Source organism: Bacillus rossius, chromosome 6, assembly GCF_032445375.1.
Source record: "Bacillus rossius redtenbacheri isolate Brsri chromosome 6, Brsri_v3, whole genome shotgun sequence".
In the NCBI taxonomy this organism is placed as follows: Eukaryota; Metazoa; Arthropoda; class Insecta; order Phasmatodea; family Bacillidae; genus Bacillus; species Bacillus rossius.
Window position 1 is genome coordinate 27,750,653 of NC_086334.1, and position 23,993 is coordinate 27,774,645.

Here is a 23,993-nt window from a genome sequence, read left to right on the forward strand (position 1 = left end):
GTTTATTTTAAGTTTTATGACTTACACGTGTGATGTTAATTCCACGGAATGTTTTCCAATATTTTTTTTTAATTCAAAGTTATATGAATGTATTTCATCTGCCGAAAAATCGGAAGGTTTTTATTTACTGCCTTTGTATTAAAATAGACTAACTTGGGTGAAATGATAATGACTAATCGAAACGTATCTACATGTTATCTACGCTAGTAAGTTAAATACTAACTAAAATGTGTAGTTTTCAGATATTTTGGAACAATTTTTTTCTCAAATAATCTGAAAAGAAGATGTCATTTGACTTTTACTATAAAGTGAAAATAAAAATATAGGTTTCTTTCTCATTTCCTCTAGATTTAAAAATAGCGGTGACTAGAAGCCAGTTTTACGTAACGGTTTTGTATGCAAATAACTAGACGTTATTTTAAGCGAACAAATAAAATCTAATAAAAGGGAAAAAAATTCAAATAAATATGACACATTTTGCTAGTAATTTGAAAGTCTTTTTTCTACTTATTTTATTTTTAACTGCCGTGATGATTTCCATGATCAAAAAAGTACCTTACAAAACACGGTATTTTAAATTCCCTTTACTTTGCATTATCTGTGCTGTTGACTTGCTTACTGTTATTTATTTTACTTTATTTCTAGATATGTTATGACGAGATACTAATAAATTTTACTTAAAGGTATACTTAGACTTCCAAATCTAAGAATATATATGTCAAGGAAATCAAATACCCTCCAAAAATAAATTAAATATCAATATTTCATTATTCAAAAGATCACCTTTTGTCAAAATAACTTAAAATTATTCATTTACTTTCTTCCAAACAATTAATAACTTTAAAACGATACAAAAAGGAATCAAAGATACATATAGCGTATGCTATATTTATTATCATGATAATTTTTAAACTCTTTATGACACCACCAGTTATTTAATTGAAAAACTGAAATATAATATCATTTTAAACGTTGTTTTATAATTAACTTATAGTTAAATACAATTATATTTCAAAAGTTTAAAATATTTAAACCTAAGTATAATAGTTATTTTTGGTTACATACCAGAAAAATAAGGCCCAACAAAAACATTTTGTTTCGCGGATGGAATTTTACTGGGAGAATGAGTAGGCTATCTAAGCTAGTTATATATGCAGGCCGTATCAGTTCTCTTTATGATCACGTCACGCTTTCAGCGTCCATAATTCAAGTGCTGTTAGAGCAATCAATTACTATTAACTTCGCGTGCAAAAAATATATAAGATTTCTTCATTAGTAATGCTGATTTTCAATATTAAAGAAAAGGAGCGAAATTTATTGTGAGTAGTTTTAACGCACAATACGATAGAAACACTCATGTGCGTTACTGTTTAAAAATTACATGGGATTCCCATATCTTGGAGTGTGACGATACGGCGGCCATCTTGGATGACCTTGACCTTTACCTTTGACCTTTACCTTGACCTTGGATCCTCAGCCAGTAGCCAGGGTTCTGACTGGTTAAGTAAGCTACACTACTACTACTGATAAAAAAAATTAAGATAAATTATATCAAGCACACCATTACTAATTTTTAAGTTCATATTGTTATTTATTTCATATATTCATTTTCGTAATGCCTACATCCTAAAAATAGTAATAGAAAATTTTAGACAAATGATATCAAGCACCCCACCCTTTTAGTTATGAGTTTTTGGACATTGAAATTTTATTTTTTAATTTTTATTTCATTCAACGATAACGTTTTTTTTTTCAAACTTTAAGTTATTTTATTATTTTTAGTCTCAAAATAAAATGTCGCCATGTTTGATACAGTTGTCATTGCCCATTTTGTACGTCTTGGTTTACCACATCACATTAGCACTACGGCACTACCACAGAATTGGAGATATTAATTAACAAAAATTACGACAATAGTTTCGGCTTGGCAGTTAAAAATTATTATGAAATTTAAAAAAAGTCTTTGGCTTTGAAAAACTAATTTAAAGTGAATCTTTTCAAAAAAAGTGTGTATTTCATATTATAGTTTAGTGGCAGTTCGTGTGTTTTCGGTGTATGAGTGCGCAAGCATGACAGAATTTAATTGGATTAAATACAAAAGAGTGATAGAGTGATATATATAGTGAGAGATAAAGCGATATAGAGAGATAAAAATAGGCATAGAGAATAAGATGGTTTGACAGATAAGGAGATATATAGATGTATAGATATAGAGAGATGTATAGACATAGGTATATAAAGGAGAGGGATAGAAAGATATAGAGGGAGAGAGAAAGGGGTATAAATAATAGATATATATTTATATAGAGAGATAGTGAGATATAGAGATATAAATATAGAGATAGATAAATAGAGAGAGATAGAGAGATGCTTTGTACTTCAATCAAATTACAAAAATAATTCAATGAGACTTTGCAACGCATGCCGGGCATTAGCTAGTATATTATATATGTTAATTAACTTCTTACTTATTTTATTACTTTGAAAAAAATGTAACAAACAATTGAGACAAAGAAACACACAAAGTATAATATAGTAGTAGGTCCCATAGTAAATTTAAATCTTAAGTGAATTAAACCATCTCGCATTTTCATTTAGGCCAAAGATGTGGCGTTTCTATGAAGTGTTAGTTTATTATTTAATAACTTATGGACTTTCATTTCTAATAAATGTATGTGTTTTAATTAGAGAATTAATTTTTTGTTTAAATTACTTGTGAACATATAATTTTAGTTTAAGTAAAAATAAAGGTTATAGGCCTACCTAGTATGAAATAATTAAACAAATGGACGGAGACTATGTATTATCATTAGTGTAATACCAGTTAACTTATGCATTTTAAAACTTGTGTTTACTTCTTTCTCTAACTATTTTAGTTTACCAAATATGTTCCACTGTATTTTCATTGTCATTAACCTTCATTTGTCACACCAATACGCAAGGGCGCCCATATGATAATTTGTAGGGGGGGGCCAGACTTAGGGGTATGAAGTATTTTTAATATTTTGGAAGACAACTGCGGCTTGTTACTAGCCATAAAATAGTTCCAGTTCTGACCCTATTAAAATTTTTTGTCCTGTTACTAAAATACTAGACTACAGTACTCATTCGCCATAAAAAATCTATATTGGCTACTTTATTAATTAATTATTAACTATTTTATTGAAACAAATGAATTTTTAGCAACAAAAATGCAGGAATACAGTCCTTATACTTTTGCAGCGTCTCGGGTACACGGATATCAAGAATACAGTCCTTCAACTAATTGCTCTCTTTACCCATAAATAAATGTCGCGTACAAATTAAATTAAAATAATTATAAAGTTTAAAAAGTGTTGGTCAAAAGATTCAACTTTGGGAGAGAAGCGATTTAAATATGTTATCACAGTCAGAAAACAGTTGTTTTTAAATGTATAGTCCATCCACGGTAACCTCCTACTTTTCTGAAGCCCTGCTTTTCACCGGATCTACTTTAATGTCACTATGTATCCTTCCGCCGTATGTAAACAAAAACATTGCCATGTGACAAATGTCAAATGGTTTGTTTACAATCACCAGCTGTCAAAACAATGTGTGTATGTATGTATATATATATATATATATATATATAAGTAATTTGAATATGATCTAAGTATACATGTATATGTTCATAACATTATTTATGATACCCAATGGTAAAAATATTAAAAAATAAGTTTGTTAGCTAAAGAAATAACATATAATTTAAAGTAAATTTTTAGGAGAATATATAAATTTACAACATTTATGTAAGCAATAAATATCATCATTTAGTACAGTTCAACAGTTTTCTGCATCTGAAAAAAAAAGTATTGTAAATTATACATATGGCTGTCCATCTAAGCAATCTGGAAAAGACTAAGGATTGAAGGTTTAATAAAATTAACAAATTCAGATGAAAACATTTAAAAATGAATTTTCTTCTTTTATTTAATAAACCCCTACCATTTTGCCGGTTAAGGCCACAAATAAAAATATGGTTATATACATTTTCCTGAGTATACTTATTAGACAAAATCATAATTTTATGAACAGTAAAATTGTGGTGAAGAATTGACAGTAATTTCTATACCACTTATATGCATTATTTATTTGTGGCCCTGGATGGGGACTGGCTTTTTGTTTTCCAAGTAAGTTCACTGAAAAATGAAGACACACAACAAAATAAAATGTTTCACATACACCTATACGAATCCAGAAATGAAATTTATTATTAATTTCATAATACGTGTAATATAAAGTTAATACATAAAGTTCCAGTAATCAACATACTTAATGGGAATGCATAAAAGAAAAAAAAATGTTTCAAACCCCAATACTTACAGTTGCCCAGGTGTTTATTACATACAGACCTCAATAAGAACACCCGGGTAAATCATCAAGAGGAACTGCCAGTACTTCACTGTCTCCATCTACTTGCTGTGTCGTAACCTCAAATTCTTCGCTGTCACTGTCTTCACTTGAACTATCCTCGCCGAGGTGGATGATGAGTGGAGGAATGGTGCCGCTGTCTATGTGGACTTCTCTCTCCCAGTCTGCTTGAATTAGCTTCTCCACGTGATCCACACACCTCGCCCATCTAAAAAAATTAATGTATACAGTAAAACCTCTATATAAATGACCTGTTTATAGCAAAAACCACTCTATAACAAAATATGTTTGTTTCTGTCAAAACGGCATAGTAAACAATGCATGGCATGCTCTTTATTACATACAATTTTGAACTCACTCCACAAGAAACTATTTTTAAACACAACAAAACTCATTTAATGTGTTTTCCTCAACTATCAAAGCTATTATTTAATACTTGAAGTAACATGTTTTGTTTTATGTTATCTGAAAAAAAAATTATAGTGGTTTATTCAAGATATAATAAAGCTGTAAATATTATATATGTTATCAATAAAGGCTTAGAATGCATATGATAAAATATTTATTTCATAAGTTTTGTGTTTGTTTTTGGTTAAAATTTGTCCCAGACAAAAACAGTGAGATATAGCGAAAATTTAATTTTTTGAATAGTTTTGATGATTTACTGTATATGTATTTCACTATAATAACATAACTTTTGAAAATACTAATGTGCAAGAACTACATGTGTAAATACCTATTCAAGTTCGCTAGATGAAAATATTCAAAATTCTCTACGTTGAAATTTTATCTGAATATTGAAATCTGCCTACAGCACTGAACCCACCATAACTTTAAAGTCATTGACACAAGATTAAGCATAACAGAAAGTAATATCACAATTACTAATAAATACAAAACTATTTATGGAAATGAAACAATTGCAAATGGACTGCAATTACAAAAAAAAAAAACCTTGCAAATGTCACCACTGTTAGATCTAGAAACTACACAGATATGTATGAATCACATGGGAATAAAATTACAAACACAAACACAAACACGAACACAAACACATACATGCAACACATTTTCAAAACGACAACTACACAAATACAAACCACTTATTTTTACCAATTGTTTTAAAACTGTATTACTGGTATATGAATATACACAAAATGATAATCACACTATACACACACTAGCACACAAAGTTATCAAAAGGAATGGTAGGACCAGGCTGCTAGGCAACAATACTTACGTATTATGTAAAAATGTATGGTAAGGGTTTTGCTGAAGCTTGAGGAATGTTCTACAGGAAAATAAAACAATTTCTACTTCAAAAGGAATACCCCATTGGTCATGCAACATGAAAATACCTCTCTGGTGTGGAAGCATCAAGAGCCTCTTTCCAGATGGCTGCAACTGCATCATTGTCAAATCTCTTGGCCCGCCCCACGTTACTATTGTAATGGTGTTTACATTGAGCCCAAACTAGTTCGATTGCATTATAGTGGCAGTGATAGGGTGGGAGTCGTAGAATTTCGTGGCCATAGTTACGAGCCAACTCGTCTACCTCATATCTGAAAAGTGTGTTAGAACAAGGTGTATACGTAATTTTTTGCAACTATCTCACTTTTAAAGAAATGCTGTGAAAAAAACGAAATAATATACCGTATTCGGGGCTTGTTTTGTTTAGCTATTCTCAGCAGCTCCACTTTCAACAAATTATTTTCATGTTTTATCCCATTCTTCTCCAGCCACGCGATCAGTGCAGCCTTGGTCCAGTTCGTTGTAGGTGTTTTCTCAACCTACGTTATGCCAACATTTAACTAAATACTCAAGTAGCTGATAAGAATTCATGACAGTAGAACCCTGTTACAATTTTACTGCTTATAAAGTTTTCCTGCCTATAATGTATTATTTTTCAAGTCCAATATTTTCCCTATAAGGACAATGTTTTTAATTCCTGGATATAATGTTTCACAAATTATGCGTTTCGTGCTTGTAATGTTCACTTCATAAAATTTTAGAAGACGAAAAAAATTAAAAGCCTTTGTCTATACTGTCTATGTATATGTGTATGTTAGCAGTTAACTGCCTGTTGACACCCTTGGAAAACAAATAAATTCATAAATTTTTAGCCATTCTGTGTGTTTTCAAATGTATTCACTTAAATCACATGTTCAAGTGGCAAAAGAACTGGACTTAAGCATTTCCACTGTAAACACTGTCGTGAATTATGACAATTTTACAGCAATGAGACAATGTGTAAGTAAAGACAAAGCAGAAAGAAGCTGGAAGCACCATGATGTTAAAGAAAAATTGTTTTTGGCTTGCTACAAGCAAATTGGAGCATCAAATATATCTTTATGCAGCTTGTTGAGTCCATTGGCAATAAATCCACACTAAAAAGTACTAAATTGAATTTCCTGCTTGTTTTTTTTTCTTGTAGCCCCTTAAAAACAAATTATAACAGGGTTCTACTGTACTTATGCAAAGCAAACATGTGTTTTGGCATATTGTCGTAATGAATTTCTAAATTTAACAAAGCATGTTAGTTTAGTGACTAGAAATTTTTTTGAAAATATTATTTTAATTTATTAAGTAGGGCAACAGAGCATTCATAAAGTGGGTCCTTTTACCAAACAAGTAATTATGTCATTTTCAAATGCTGTTTGCAATAAAAAAAATTTATTTGGTATTTCAAACCCTCTACTAAATTAGTTTGCACTACAATGTAATTCAATTACATTATATATATATATATATATATATATCTGTGTGTGTGTGTGTATTCAATTTCAGCTCAAACATTATAGTTTATAAAAATGTAGTGTAGGCATACTATTAAGATAACAATTATTGCTGGCAAAATGTATTAGTCTCGAATATTCGTACTTATACACAATAATAAACACATGTAAATTTTTCACATTACAATTTGAGCAATAAAAAGACACTGCTTTACCATTGCACATACCTGGGTGCTGTGATATGAAGCATTGTCCATTATGATGACACTGGGTTCCTCAAGATGCACCAACATGTCTTCAAACCACATCAAGAAAGTTTCCCCATTCATCTCGCCATGGTAGTCTGCAGTCTTCTGACCTGAAACAAAAAGTAATCCTGCTCCTGGCACAAAGCCAGTGCGCCCTCCAGCATTAACAACAATAAACCTTTTACCATCTCCAACAGTACGTCTCTTCGCAGATTGTAGACTCTTGTCCTGCCATGACTTTGATACAGTTCCTGAAAAATATATGAAATGGAAATGAAATACTTTGTATTGGACCACAGAACAAATTTTCAAATAAATTAATGCCTTGCCTCTCTGGAAAATCCATGTTTCATCAACAAATATGAAATTGGCACCTCTTTCTTTTTCTTCTTTATACTTTCTCAAGAAATCTATTCGCTGCAATACTATGTTTTCATTCTCTATCAAAGCTTTTCGTCCATCAACAGTTGTCCATGAAAATCCCATCTTCTTTAACAATTTATGAAGACTTGATCTTCCACCATAATAATCTATTTGTCTTTCCCTGATTTCTTTCAAAATGGTGTCGACTGTAACATTCAAACCTGTAAATTTATTGCATACATTAACAATACATGAAATAACAGAGGTACACAAAACTAAGCGAAACCACAACCCCGTAGAAGATAATTTAAGTGCACAATTTACATTTATTAAATAGTTTTAATAAACTTACGTTTCAAAAATACTTTTAAATTAATTTAAATTTTGTAGTTTGCTTAGAGGAATTCTACATTGCAGTATTTTTGTCTGCAATGATATGACGATTATATTGCGCGTTTGTATTGAAGTTGTGTAAAACATTAGTATTTCAGCATTCAATTTAGCAATCAATAAGTTACAAGCTCTACACTGTGTTGTAGGTAAATGTTTTGTATCGTGTATCCCATGTGATCCCTAGATCTTTATGCATGAACCTGTACATCCTATTGATCGTGTGGTGCATGCTTTTTTTCATTTATTCAGATCAAAGATCCTGAACATAATCAAATATTGTGGTATAGCAAGAATAATTATCATAAGTTTAATAAAACATATATATTTTCATTATTATACAACTTTAAATCATAACTCATTACTACATCACAGGTTTTTAGTTTTGGTTTTGTACAGGATTTTTAAACGTAATAAATTAGAAAAGCAAGCATCATCAATCACAGGATCAATATTTGCAGGATCATGCGATCAGGATCAATGTATCGAATCGGATACGCGATACTAAACTTTTACTGTTTTATAACCTTCTGTTACTTCATACACTAACACACAGTTTGTCTGGCTAAGTTGTGTTTTCATATGATACTTCATTACAATGAAGTAGGCCTATTGTTTATAAAATAACAATACCCCTATATTTTCTAAAGGGTTAGGCAGGGCATGACACTATTTTGCAATAGAATATATATTGTACTGGACCCTGCCACACAGTACAATTTAGCCAATTAAGTATCCCAATTTTTTTTTAATAACCATGCTTGCTTAGACCACAACTCACTAATTTGTAACCAATTACTGCTAAAGCGCACAACTGGATATTATTGATACTGGAAATAGTCATTATTTAACCTTCTGATACATCATAAAAGTTGAGGTTATTTAATATGTATACTGTGTATAACGATATAAACATTACTTGTAGTTTTAGAATGTAACAATTTTCTTTCTATCTTTAACCTAACCTTAAAAGGACGTGTACCTATTTCATATGTTGCACAATATTCTATATATCAATACCATATCAATAAAGAAACCTAACAAACCACCCAAAAATGTTAAGTATTTTTAAAGGACAGATGATATCGGAAAAAAACTGAACCGGTCAATCTGCATATGGATATATGAAATGAATACAATTAAGTAGGGCCTACCCCAGTTGTATTGAAACTACTCTTCAGTATCAAATTTTTACCTTCAGCGTACATCCTGTAAATTGCATTCCTGATTGCATTTACTGTGAAATCGTCGACTGTGTCAAGTGACTTTCCTTCCTGTGGCCTTTTTTTCCTCTTTTTTCCTGGTGTTGAAACTTCTTCAATGTCTTTCTTGTAGTACCTAACCAAAAAAAAAAAAAAAACATTTGTCATAACACTTCCGGGGACCCGTTCACAATACGCAGTTAGGCAGTGTTCCAAATATGGCATTTTGTCACAAATATTTGCTTTGTGGTCACTAAATGGAAACATGACAGACTTTGTCCACGAAATTAATGAAGTGTTTTTTTATTTATTTTGTGATCTCCCAAACAGATGAAAAACTAATTAAATGCAAATTATAAAATCACTCCCTTATGTTATAGTTAAACCTATCATAAAGTTTATAAACATCGTTATAAACAAACGTGTATCACACCCATAAAAATACTTGAAAGTGCCTATATTGTTATTGTTAGGACCTGAGTAGGCCTAATATGATTTTAGGTTAACTTTTCAACAGAGACGCCACATGGCGGTGTTGTCTCACACCAAAAAATATAAATTGGAAATAAAACACAAAAAAACTCGTGAGTTAAAACACAGGCCGACAATACTTAGGACACAGTCGATATTATTTTTACGTGCATGAATACGAAAAAAGCCTACTTACTTGAGAACAGTTGACTTTGCGATGTTGAGAAGAAACGCGGTCGTCTGCGTAACGTCACATTTCTTCAAGTCGCCTTTTCTAATTAAAACATATAAGTTCTGAGCGACGTTAATGATGTCCATCTGACGCTGCGACGAAGTAGCTTTCCCCATCCCGGAACCAATTACCATTACAGCAATCACAAGAACCACACAAAATATCAAAACGATAACAAATTCCATCATTACAATAGTAGATAATAAATAATATAACAAAGTTAAAATACACAATATTAACACAAAATCCTGAAACACAAACTGTACGTTATTTCACGGTCAGTAATATATTAAAACACACTGCAATATGGCGTACAGACTGCAGACTGCAGACAAACGGCTGAAAGAGAAAACAAACAAGTGACTATTAACATTATTAATGCGCGACCACGGTTTCGGCACGTAATATTTTTTTACCGTTAACATAACGTTTTTATTTCACCAGAGATTTAAAAAAATGTTCAAACTTAACAAATACCCAAACAAATTCTTAAATACACGCGGAAAGTCAAAAAATATATATTTTGGCTATGGAACTATTTCGTTCTAATCATTGCCAACACACCACTTCTCTCACTGTTTCATTTACACACATGCGAGATCATTAATATTAATAATATTGTACATAGATAGTTACTTTTTTTGTAAAATTTTATTTAACATCATTATACGGTAATTTAGTGTTAATGCATGTTTAATATGCATATGATGGAAAGTATTTTTGCAAACGAACCAAACATGCTGCATCCTGGTGTGTTTTTTCAAAGGTTCGTTTAAAAAAGTAGGAGGTTACCGTGGATGGACTATAACACCTGAACTACGCTTATAATTATAGTCAAAAATTGTTTCACAATTAAATGTATATTACTATGTTTAGATATGAATCATAATTGCTTATCATTTAGAATTAGCACAGATGGATTCAGTAGTCGAGGACTATAAGTTTATTTAGTGATAGAAAAGCGCAGAAAAAATTAGTTTATTATTTAACTAGACAATTTAACCAAACAGTATTTAGAGGTTAAGGAATTAAGTGACACCAAAACCAATGAAAATAATCGAAAATTTCTAAATGCTGACATAACTCATATATCAGCTTTCCACAGAAGAGTTTAGTTCGGCGCAATTAATCCACACAAAACAACTGGACACTATGTCGACGCATATTTTAAGAATATAAGAAGATCCACGTCGCAGTATAATTTTTTTTTCGTGTCGTGTGGTGCGGGCCCCCATTTGTGGTGCGGGCCCATAGGCTACAGCCTAGATAGCCTGCGCGTAAATACGGCCCTGATAAACCCTTAAATAACATGTTCAGTACTTAACTTCAGAATTAAGAGTACATTAGAACCTCGATTTTACGGAGCCCGGACTCAACGAAGCCGCGATTTTACGAATACATTTTTCAGGAACCATCTAAAATTCGGAAAATTTGACACCAAAATATATTTAATAAAAAATTTAAAAAACTATGAAAACATATAAAAATATTAATTTTAATGCACAGCGTATTCATATTTTTAAGCTAATACTACATCCATTTACCGTTAGTGAATATTGTATACGTTATTGCGTCATCAAACTCAAAATCGAAAAGAAAAAAATGGACTAGGTACACTATTTGTCGCAAAGTTCGAAATTTCTTCGATTGAAAAATTATGTCAAGGCTGTAAAAATATTAATTTTACTGCAAATGAACTATACTCAACATTCCTTACCCATTCCAACATTTCCAGCTCGTGAGCATAGCAACTGAGCTTGAAACCTTGTGAAGCGTGAGAGAAAGAAACGATATTGAGTACCTAGCTACTTCCTCTCCTTTCCGCTAATATCCAGCAACCCATGCCATTAGGCATTATCTTGACATGTGTCGCATTCATTACCTTCGCTGCATCGGTTTCCCAGTAAAAAACGCTCAAAAATGGTATAAGTGACGCAGCAAGTAGACGTGACGAGCGGGTTTTTAACTAAGCTTTTTTTAACTTACTATACAAACAAATAATTCCCTATGGCTATCACAAATTCAAGGGCTTCTCGCACTAAAATGTACTGTGTTTTTAATGGATGTCTGTCGTTACAGAGCAGCGTTTTTCTTCACCAAATAAGCCTATGATTAGAGACCGTAAATATTCGTGGATTCCTTTCGAGACAGGCTGGAATCCAAACTCGTTTAGCTTAATGCTGCGTCAGTGATTGGACCGCAATTTACCTGAAGGACTCTGAGCCAATGGCAAACACTCAACAAAAGAAGTATCGAATCATAATAATCGCAATAAACAGGTGTCCCGAGTCGGTAGCCAATAGCCAGGTGATATTTGCCCGAGTACATAGAGAATCGTGGAGTATATCCTAGTGGTCATTGAAACCGCGAATTTTTCCAATCCCTACCTATGATCACTTTTATGAAACAATACAGGTGTACACTGAACTGTGTGCTTGTTCTCCTCGATTATGTTACTAAAAGTGCGTTCATTAATATTTTTCAAGCCGATCTGTTAAAGATTAACTGATAAATATGATAAGGTGAAGTCCATAAAAATGCAAGGCAGGGAATTCTTCCAGCCATGGGCGTAGATCCCGGGGGGGCCAGGGGGGCCCGGCCCCCCCTGGAATTAATGGGCCCCTCCTTGGGGGGGCCCACTTCGTGATTTTAAAGTTAATGGTGTACACAACATATATATATTATTTATATATATATATTTATATATATTTTTATATATATTTATATATATTTATATATATTATTATTATTTACAACGACGACAGACACTTTGACATGCTTTGCATTCCTACCTTCGAGTTCCGTAGTTATTTTCCCCTACCCCTTCTGCGAAAGCCATGGTATGGAGTTTTCCAGTGAGAACTTTGAAACCCTTAATTCCCAGAAAACGTTCATTCCAAAGGAAGAAGCTAGGGTAGGGTTCCGTTAGCTTTTCCTCCCTATTGTTACCCACACTACCTTGTCATCTGAAACGACAGTATTATAGGTTTCAGGTAGTCTGTTTTTAAAGTGGTTTTGCTCTCGTGTGCCCCAGTCTTCTGCTTTCTTGGCAAACATCAACATGGATAAGTTCGTGACGCGGAAGAAATGGAAAACATAATCTGATTCTCACCTGATAAGCTTGATTGTTTTATAAGTAGTGACTATTATTTAGGTAATATATATTTTATGTAAGTGATTATGTAACGTTATTTTTTCCAGTAAATAAACAACTTAATACTTTAACAGTAATTATAGCAGAATTTAGTTTATTTACGAACTGAAACTTATATACCATTTTCTGGAATTTTTTAGCTCATCTCCATTCTGTAAGGCTAGCTGCTCTGTACGTTACATGTGAATATACATGGAATAATTTTTTTCCTCGTCAATATGGAATTTAAAATCACTCCCCTTTTATTATCAAACGATAATTTTCACAATTCATGGCCGATAATCACTTTATAACATTTGTTATTTGATAACTGCAACACTGCACGAGTAAACAGAAGTAAGAGTGAGAAAGAAGTATTTAAACGTTACACATCCGTATTTAAGTTAATAAGGAAGCAAACGCGTCTCTTTAATAACTAATCAAGAGGCATATTTTAACTAAATAATTCACTGCCAAAATACTGATTATACTAAATATAAGCCGAGAAATGTATGTGGTTCAATTAGCTGTAGGATAAATTTCATAGTTCTATCTCCGAGATTTTTCATTTGTGTCATTAAATTTTTTTTTCTTTTTTACCTGGTTGATGCCTTTACTAAATAAAATAGTCTTTAAGAGTTTTAATATGATTCGATCGTTCATTTGATGTTGATCCGTTTATTAGCTGTGGCGCTTTGGGTTTTTAGGGCGCAGTGTTATAGCGGCAACAGAAATACATCATTTGTGAAATTTTATTCTGTTTTCACGTTTGTTGTATGGGAGCCCCCCTTAAATATTTGTTTTATTTTAATTTAATCATTTATTTTTAAATTGAAATTAGAATAAACACTTTTGGAAAATGGTAATGTATGGGTGGGGTGTTATCTATTTGCATTATATTCACGTATATTATTTTTATAGATTTTTTCATGGATATTTTATGTATTTAGGTTAGCAAATTATTCAAACATGTTTGAGAGATCACTTCTATAGTCATTAATTGATAATTACTAAAACATATGTTGCTCTGCTTTATTGTTAATATCACTTACGTAAAAATAAAGTGTATAACATACGAGCTTAATATCCAGAGAAGACTTGTTTCGGTTGACCTCTAGCGCAAAATTCTTAAATTAAATTCACGGGCCCCCCCTGGAAATCCTACAGATTTGCGCCCATGCTTCCAGCTCATCAACCCTACCCTGGATAGTCTCGTCTGTGTTCAGTCGTCTCTGGCAAGGAGTGGACAAGTTTGCAAACTCAAATATAAATTTATTTTAGTAGCACGCGTCTTACGAAAAGGAAATATATCCAAGAAAGGCATGTCGGACAACCTACTGTCACCACACAAAAGTTAACATGATGCAATGCGTGGTGCAACTGTGTTTAGTCGCTGTGATGTCACTTTTATATCACTCGTGCAATGAGGCAAGTTGTGGAATGCTAAAAAAATAAGGGGAACGCAGGGGAGGGTAGAGGGAAGACGGCAGTCATTGTTTTTACTATTTTATATTATATATATATTCCGTTCAATAAATTATAACATGTATCTTCACGGGGTGGGGTGTTTAAAATTTTATGAAGATAACGATTTTACGAATGCAATCCAAGCGACCGTGAGCGTACGTAAAATCGAGATTCCAGTGTAAATTGCTTCCGAGTCTACTGAAGGTAGCGGAATCCTTATCCCTTTAAACACTTTTGAAGGGGAAAAAGTGGTTTTCCTCTAAATTCAAAATTCCAACATAAATTTTACGTTGTAGACTTTTCTGAACAATAATTCTTATTTGAGTAACTTTAAAGGTGTTAGCTTACCTTAAAATTTGTGAATATTCTGAGCGGATGTGACGAATGAGGAAAACTAAGAAACACTACATAATAACAATGGTTTTTATCTTTACACTTTTCACTGATTTATTTACACTTAAGTTATCTTTACTGACTGAATACACTAAACTAAATCTAGACCAGATGCATAAAACTGTAGACCTAAAGACTATTGAAAAATCTGTTTTGAGATGTTATTTGTGAACATACACATTATTATGACGAAAAAGTAGCAAAACATTTCGCCGTCTACAAGTACATGTCAACTGTCGCGTCGTCTAACTCTGACTTGTCTAAATCTGTTGCGTTGTGTTATCGAGTGAGCTTGGGCAGGATTACGAAGGGGAATGACTCGCCACGGGCGTTGCGCTTGAACAGCGTTTTCTCCCTGTTCACAACACCTTATATCGCAGCAGCAGAAACTAATGCTTCAACTAACATAAAAAATGAAGTAGACATGTAAAAAACGATATACAATAATATCTTCGTGTTGAACCACTTCTACATAATACCGAATTTAAATAATTTTCTTTAAAGTAAAACACCTGACTACACTATATTTTTTTTCCTTCCCTGAAAGCTAGGGGGGGGCCACGGCCCCCCCCCTGCCCCCGGGTATGGGCGCCCTTGCCAATACGTTTGGTACGTGGCCCAATGTTTACGAAATTGACTTTATACAGGTTTATATTGCTACATGCGGGTCTTGATGACTTCGGGTTGTGGGTATACCAGAAAAATATAACACGTTCCGGTAAGGTTTTAGCTAAGCCTTCTGGTATGAAAACTTGTACCCCTTTGAAGGGTGCTGAAATGTTACCTACACGAGAGCAGGCGTGCAATAGGTATGAAAACTGCTAAGGAAATGGATATCATGTGGGGCTGGTTTTACCATTACCTACGTTTGAATGTGAAACTGATTGCTTGGATGTGTTATCAGACGAGACAAATCTGAGAGTTTTTTTTGTGCAGTTGTTGGCGTGAACGATACTGAAATGTTCAGATTAACTGCAACACAATATAGCTGCCTTCAAGAAGTGTAAGTACTTTAATGGTCAGATTCTCAGAAGGAATGATAGACCAACAGTCCATAGCAGTATTTCTAGACCTTCTGTAGTCTGATGTTTGTTAATTAACGTTGTCAATTAACAAGTTGAATTAAAAATAAGGGATATGTAGTATTATACATATAAACATACAGCCTTTGGTTAGCCTTAATGTTGAATACATTAGCAATTATTTTATCTGTGGTATAATATTTGTTAGTGTTTAAATAATACCTATATAATGTAATTGATGGTTTTCTTTTTTGAACCTTGGCCCTTAGTTCTTAATGACGAACATCTTAAAGCACCCTAGTGACTACACTTGAAACTACTAAGACCGGTAATAAGGATATTAATATTTAATAAATAAATTATAAATAAACGAATGTATTTTTCAGCTATGCTTTGCTTATATTTTTTAAGGAGTCTCAAGTAAAACATTCACTTCATGAGACGGGCTAGTGAATGGACTCTGGAAAACTTTTTTTTTTTCATATTGATATCATATACAGTGAAAATTTTAGTAAAACGCCACAGTTGTACCGTTCTGATGACGTTTTAATGCAGGGTAACGATAACCGCACCGCAAAGATCAGTTATACCACACCATTTATTAATCTAATTTATTACGTTTAGAGTGACTATTGCAGACTTTCTATCAACATGTAAGTATCAGTGAAAATGTATGCACGTCTTGGTGGTTTTATTTTCTTAATTTATGTGTGTTTTAATGTTTTGTTTTTCAATCATAGTTTCAAGTACAGCGCAGAGATTATTTGCACGAAAATGTTATCGCGTTTCGCTGCCAATGTCGGGTTCCCAAGTGTAGCAACAAGTAAGTATTATCGCAGAACGACGCGCCGCGGGAGACTCCACAGACAGTGCCGCACGTGATAAGCTCAGCGCTTCCAAGGCTAAAAGCTGATAACAAACACACAGTAATCAGTATGCCACACCGCGCATAACGCCTTCACGTCAGTATGCAAATGACGGATATAGACCAATTTTTGTTTTCTGCACGTGGCTTCAATATCAGCTAGTTACATTACAACAGATGATGATGTACCTAAAACAAATGCTTAGTTTATTTACGAATTTCGCTCCAACATATGCCCGTTTACATTGAGAAAAAAAAATCTTCAAACCTCGGTAACGAGCAAATTCGTGGGTTCTCGTGTCACAAATACACTTATAATACGGAACTCGGACACGAAAATTAACGTAGAAATTTTTTAAATAATGCCGAGCGTGATAAATATACGCACATTGTGTTTTCAACTAAATTTCTTGTCGCGAATCACACTTAGTTTCCGCAACCGCCGCAAGAATTCGTTGCCGGAGCAGCTACGTCGACTATTTAATCATTTTATTAGCAAACCTAATTTTAAACTATATATACCAAACCCCAGCTTGGACCTGATTTTCGACAATGCATTTTACTAAAATTATTGTTAAAATTTATTAAGCAATTAATACTATAACGTTTCCCTTTGGCTTTGTGATATTTGTTTCACGACATCCGCTACATGATGCAGCACCGTGCTGACACATTTCCGTCCCATGCGACTTCCTTCCATTCACGGAAATACTCGTACCAAATGCCGTATACCGAGAGCTAAGATATTACACATCAAAAATCATTAAACGTAAAGCAGTTATTTCACGTAGGACCTATTAAATGTATTATGAATGAAATGTATGCTCTGCGTAGAAAGATTGAAACTCGAACCTACGAAGTTCGGTAAAATTTTATAATTTATCAATTGCTGTTTCCAATTAGCAAGGATCTGTCATTTAAAGACCCTGCCACATTGGTGCAGTCCCATTTGACTGATTTGTCTGGCCATGATGTCCGGCCATGCTGTCTGATTCGTTTTCTGTAGCGGCGTGCCACGTTCACTGTCTTATGCATCTGGTTAACATTATCAATCATAGAGGGCAACACTGTAGGTCTCTTGGCTTTACTCGATAGATTTAAACAAAATATAGATGTAATTAATTGCGTATTAATGGAATTTCAATGCATTTATTGAGAATCTCTTTTAAATTAATATGTATATTTCGGTCAAACCTGTTATTTTTATGCCAACACACTTGTATAATATTTTGACGTGATAACGTCTTATAAATCGATGAACGCCGGTTGCACGCACGAAAAATTTTCACGTTCCGCCTGAGCCGAGCGTGCAAGAACCTGCCAACCACCGTGCGAGAAAATCTTCTATAATATCAAAGAGGTTAAGGCGGGCTTTTTAACAAATTTTGTGATTATATTATTTAAACAAATTATTTAAATTAAATTTGCAAAAACCATAAATAATATTTGAAAATTAAAAAGTATACAATTTTTCATAAATTTTTGTTTATGACGTTATCACGTAAAATTATCGTCCGTAAACCGACTTTACAGACAACCCCCTTTTTTATTTACGTATTCGGTTACTTCGTTTTTAGTTTCAAAAGCAACTTAACTGGGGAAAAAGTGCTACAAAATGGTGCCCAAGACAAAAATACATAAACCTAAAATTTTTTTTTTTTTTTAAATTATTATTTTCGCGATATCTTAAAACTCTGTTTTAATCATGCTTCTTATTGGCGAATATTGTGCATGACGTCAGGTGCAGATGGTAGTGTCTTACCTATCAGACCGCGGAAGCTCGAGTTCGCCAGCTCCGCGCGGCTGTATCACCAGCACCTGATGTTAAAGGTCACGTGAACCAATCAAACGCTATATCCGCATCTTCACCATCGGCTCCGACACATCAGTCAGACGCGAATGCGCGAATGTGGCAGGCGCTGAAGGCCCGTCTTCAACAAGTCGAACCAACCTGTGGGTGGTCCGCTTCTTTATGCTAATGTGATTGACGTCACACTATTTCACGGAAAACGGCCCTGTCTACGATTGTGATGTCCGAAAATACTTATTTATAAAGAGCGCCAAAGATAGGTCTAAGTGTTTTACAGTTGTCCCCCCCCCCCCCCCGTGGTTTTCATGCATTAATCGTGCACTAATCGAAAGTTCGTCTTGGTCTTCTTGACTTCCTGTCTCTTTAATGACACGCTTTTTGAAACGGAAACCGGAAAACCGCACATAAATTAGTGTTAGTCTTCAACTTCTATGCTACTAAAGGACACAGATTGGGACAAAAAGTTAACATTGACCAATGTATTCGAACCAGAAAGATTCAGACCACTTTCCACGCCATGCATGACGTCATGGGCCAATCAGAGATCACTGTCCTTAGGACACAATTTGGGGCATTGCTATTGTATACAGGCCTTAACCGTGTGATCCTTTATTTTCAAGGATTCATTCAGTGTGAAACTAGCCGTGAAGGATAAATCCGGATTATTTAAACAATGGCACAACCTGGTACATCAACAAAGAAACACTTTTCGGCAATCATTTTTTTGCGTTTATAAAGTTTTTTTTAACTATATTATCATTTTTAACGTTCAAATTAATGATTTGGCTGTACTCTGTGATAGCCAAACATAAAAAGGTGTAGACCGAGGTCTACAAATACCTATATTCGATACTTATCTTATATCTGTAAACGTTTATTGTGGATAGCAGTTGGCTGGCTTGGCAACAGACTATATTTACTTTTTTTTTAATATATTGCGTTCCAAACCCTTGAAAGGCCACAAGAACGCGAGTGACTCATCCTTTCACGAGAGGCTGCATCGGCGATTCTGTAAAGATCATACGTCAACAAAAACGGCTGACGTTCCTTAAGATGCACTTCTCACAGATCATTTAGGCTAAATAGTCCATAACTGAGATATTCAGACACCGCCTATGTATGATTCATGTGCACGAGCTACTGCCTCGAGCCATGCCGACAACTCTTGAAATCTGAGCCTCTATCATCCGTTTCGAACACAGTTTTGAAAAGAAATTTCCCGCAGCGATCTGGTAACTGTGGTTTTATTTTAGCGTTAAGTGTAGTGTCACGTACCGCCTTACAACCTAAATGTTACAAAATTACCAAATGTCGAAATTGGGCAGCGATTCACGAACTTCCATTTGAAAGACTCATAAGCTGCCTGACAGCGCGAAGTTGCGCCATGTGTATCTTAAGTACTCCATGTGTTTAAAACCAAATAAAGAAGAAATAACACATAAAAATGAATTAATAACCCCGAATATATGTATATAAGTAACTGAAAACGCTATTTTCTTCTAAATCAACATTTTCTTGAAGTAACTAAAGTCCTATTTTCTTTTAAGTAAAAAAAAATCTTTGTATTTTGAGTCCAGTTATGTAATACATATGTCTCACTTCGAGCTGAGTTTTCAAAATATTTCATTTTTATATTTGTTCAAAATATTGTGATCATGGTTCGGTATAATCTCACTTTCTTCCATTACTAAAAGTAATAATGCAATAAGAATTCAAGTTATTCATAAAATTTTCGTGATTTTATTTCGAAAATTGGAAAATTTTTAACAAATTTAATAAAAGTCGGTTAAGCAAAAATCGTGAAAATAAATATTCAATTACAATTTATTATATAACTAAATAGCAATGAATACTTTAATATTTTTTATAAAATTAATTTTGTTAATAATCTATATAACTATATGGCTATATTTGAGGTACATATGGACTTATTCATGAAAAATAAATTGTTAGTGTTTGCAAACCAATTTTGATAAAATATATAAAAGTAGTATGTAAAATCTATATGTTCAAAAACTTGTTAACTATGATACTTTATCGAAATCGGTTAAGTAGAAGAAAGTTTTCTAAAAAAAAAGGGAGAGGGGAGTGCAGAATTGGACAGGAATGTAATTTTATAATCTATTTTTATTTGGAATATATGCTCAAAATAACTTCTGGCCACGACTCCTGAAAAACAGTTCGGGTTTAAATATTTCAGTACAATACCATCTACAAAAATATATATATTTTCAAATAATTGTAATACTTTAATGGAGTAAGTAAGCATCGAAAATAAATAAATGCTGTTTTTTCTGAAGATCGTTAGAAGCTAGGAACTTTGAGTTAAATTTTACTGAAATAAAGTTTTGAAAAATATTTGCTGTCACGATTTCTGCTTCATACACAGCGAGGAAAATGTTTAACTTTAACGATTTTTTAGAAATATCTCTCCCATTTGTTTTCCAAGCCTTAGCATTGAAAGGTGTGTAGTGCCAGAAACATTTATATTAAAACAATTGCTATGTCGTTTCAAAGTTTCCTCCGCTCTTGGGATGACAGCATGCAGCAAGGAATTTAATTATATTGCTTTCTCTCTACTTCCCCTTTTTCTGCGAGGCTTCAGTTATGAAATACGCATCATTCCTTTTAACAAGACAGGCGTGACAACTTGAGCATTCGCATCACTTGCAATATAGATGAAAATTCTACTTTCTTACATACTACTCAAAAAAGAGAATTTCAAATTATGATTCAAAAATATTATTGATTTTATTTACATATTCCTCTAACAGTCTGGATTGTTTAATAACATGAGTGCTGTTCAAAGCTTGTAGTGTTGTCAAATTCGGTTTACAATTTTTAACAATAAATGTACTTATGACATTTTTTATTTAGAAAAAATGTTTCTTATAAAAAACTTATAGAAAGTACATAGCATTATGTAAAGTATATTTCGAAACTGACTTTAAAACTATACGCTAATATTAGAATGTAAATTTAAGCCCGGGTTGTAGGAATTTGTGAAAGTTATGTTCCTGGTTAGCATTTTTGTGAAGTGTGATGCAATTGTTTACTATTTTTGTACTCAATTCAAATTAATGTTTCCGTTAATATTTAAATTTGATTATTCCAAAATACTATGATTCATTTAATTTTTTTTTCTCTCACATATGTCCAAAATGTGAACTTCGTCAATTTTATGCTTCTTATTAAAAACGTTTTTGATGTGTACTTTTAACATTTTTCTAACTAAATATGTATGGAAATTTAAGTGGTAGCTGTCCACAATGAAAGGTGTATAGAAAAGGTTAGTTTAAAAGTTATTTTTAGAAAATAATTTTCTGATCAGAGTTTAATGATATTTTCCTTCAATGGTTAAAATTGTAAAGCAAACAATTTTTTTCCTTTTTTTAATTTTTATATTGTTCTAAGATCTTTGAAACTATTTTTTTTTTGCAAATAGCACATGAAATCTGAGATGGCCACGTTAATAGTAAAATAATTTTTGTATCTATAAGAAAAGAATTTATTTTGATTCATATTTACTGGAAATTTCAAGGTCATCTTTCTTGGCTTTTATCTTCACGCCCAGTGCCTGAGAATTCACGTCCATAAAAATACATTATAAATAATTACCAGTCATTGCCACAAAAAAAAAGTTGCTTGCAGTGGCAACCCTGTGTGAGAGAATACAGCGGCAATCCCCCCCCCCCTTATTTTCTTAAAATCACTAGAACTAAAGGACTGTAGAGATAACAACAAAATATCTACAAATCTTTGATACTGAATTTTAAATATTTTAGAAATGCGTAAAAAGAGCTATTTAATGAGGCTGTTATTTTTCCAAGTTTTAGACTTGCTACTAAACTGGGAGGTTCTTTAAATTATTCATGGAATAGCGAATTTTGATTTCATGAAATTTCTTGGATATACGCCATTGCCGTTTTGCACTGTTTATCGTGGAAAAAAAATTCAAGAATGCAAATTAAGAATAAAAAAAATGAAGACATAAACCCACAGAGATCAAGCATAAATCAGTCATGTCAAACAGCTAAACCTAACAGTGTACCTAAACAGGCATTATAGACAACACAACGACGACAGCACAGACGAACAAATTAAAAATCCAATATTGGACCGCACAAGAATTCCGTTGAAGAAATTTAGTCATCAGTCAATTTGTGCCTGATGACGGGAACAGATGCCAGTTCCCCAAATGTTGCAACTGTGTTGTCATGGGAAACCTGCTGAGTTCGTCGGTGATGCCGAAGTTGTGCTGTCCATAATATGTGTTCATCTTCATCCTTGTGTTCGTATATTTGCTATGAGTCCAGATTTTTTTTTTGGTCGGTCGGCATTTACTGTTATTGTTGAAACTGTCTCGTCGTTGTTAGCCCGCTGTGTTCGTCTGTGCTGTTATTATTTTTTCATGACTACATTCTTCCACGGAATTCTTGTGCTTGTCTGATATTTAAGTTTGAATGTGTTCATCTGTGCTGTCATTGTGTTATCCATAACACCTGTTTAGGTACATCGTTGGATTTATCTGTCTGACATAGCTGATTTAGACTTGTTCTCTGTGGGTTTATGTCTTTATTTTTTTTTTATTTCTTAGTTTGCATTCTTGAATTTATTCCATGACAAACATTACAAAACTGCAATAATGTGTGTCCAAGAAATGTTATTACATCAAACTGGGAGGTACTCGATACCACCCTAAACCATTTATCATTCGCCCCTCCCAAGATTCGAAGCTAGGTCCGTCCTGGCGGAAAATAATTAAATGTTTAGCGTGTTTTTCGTGTCTCTAGAAAGATTATTGCGGGAAGAATACTGTGTTCTTGTTAAAAACTAATGTTTACTTCTTTAATTCCTTAAAATTCTATTTTCTCTGCTTTCTTGCATAACCAGTCACTTTGGTTAAGCTTTGCTGTTGAATAAAATACTTCATGAATCAACCGTCATGATTTTCTACTCAAGTGAGTTGAAATATGTGAATTGAAATCCCTACCAACGTTAAAAAAAAATAATAGGATTATGTCTTCATTTTTATTAAAATCATGGACTATTAACACAAATATGTTTATGTTAATTTACTGAAGTTTGCACTAGACAGCGGGGATCTGAACTAAATTAAACTAAACCGTAATTTCGCTTTTCAACTGCAGGACATTATCAATTGTGGGACATCTTGAATATAAAATGCAATTAGTTACTTGATGGCTTCCAACTTTTTATGATTACACTAAATATAAAAGTTAACCTTTGTCTTTTATGCTAGCGGTATTTGT

The 23,993-nt window shown here is 33.1% G+C and overlaps 1 protein-coding gene across 6 annotated transcripts; it reads right to left on the bottom strand.

Moving 5' to 3' along the window:
* Positions 1-3,799: 3,799 nt before the first annotated feature.
* On the bottom strand, positions 3,800-10,711 carry LOC134532923 (uncharacterized). Of its 6 annotated transcripts, XM_063369979.1 has the most exons (7): positions 9,995-10,698; positions 9,321-9,463; positions 7,747-7,956; positions 7,558-7,623; positions 7,352-7,482; positions 6,043-6,179; positions 3,815-4,597 (listed from the first exon to the last, which is right to left on the bottom strand). In XM_063369979.1, exons 1-7 carry the CDS (start codon positions 10,216-10,218, stop codon positions 4,372-4,374), a joined length of 1,137 nt encoding a protein of 378 aa, XP_063226049.1. In that variant the 5' UTR covers positions 10,219-10,698; the 3' UTR covers positions 3,815-4,371. The 6 variants fall into 6 exon arrangements, 5 of the variants coding, with proteins under 5 accessions (XP_063226047.1, XP_063226046.1, XP_063226050.1 ...); XM_063369977.1 differs by having other exon boundaries at positions 3,805-4,597; positions 7,558-7,956; positions 9,995-10,710; XM_063369978.1 differs by having other exon boundaries at positions 3,814-4,597; positions 7,352-7,623; positions 9,995-10,701.
* Between the last annotated feature and the right edge of the window lie 13,282 nt (positions 10,712-23,993).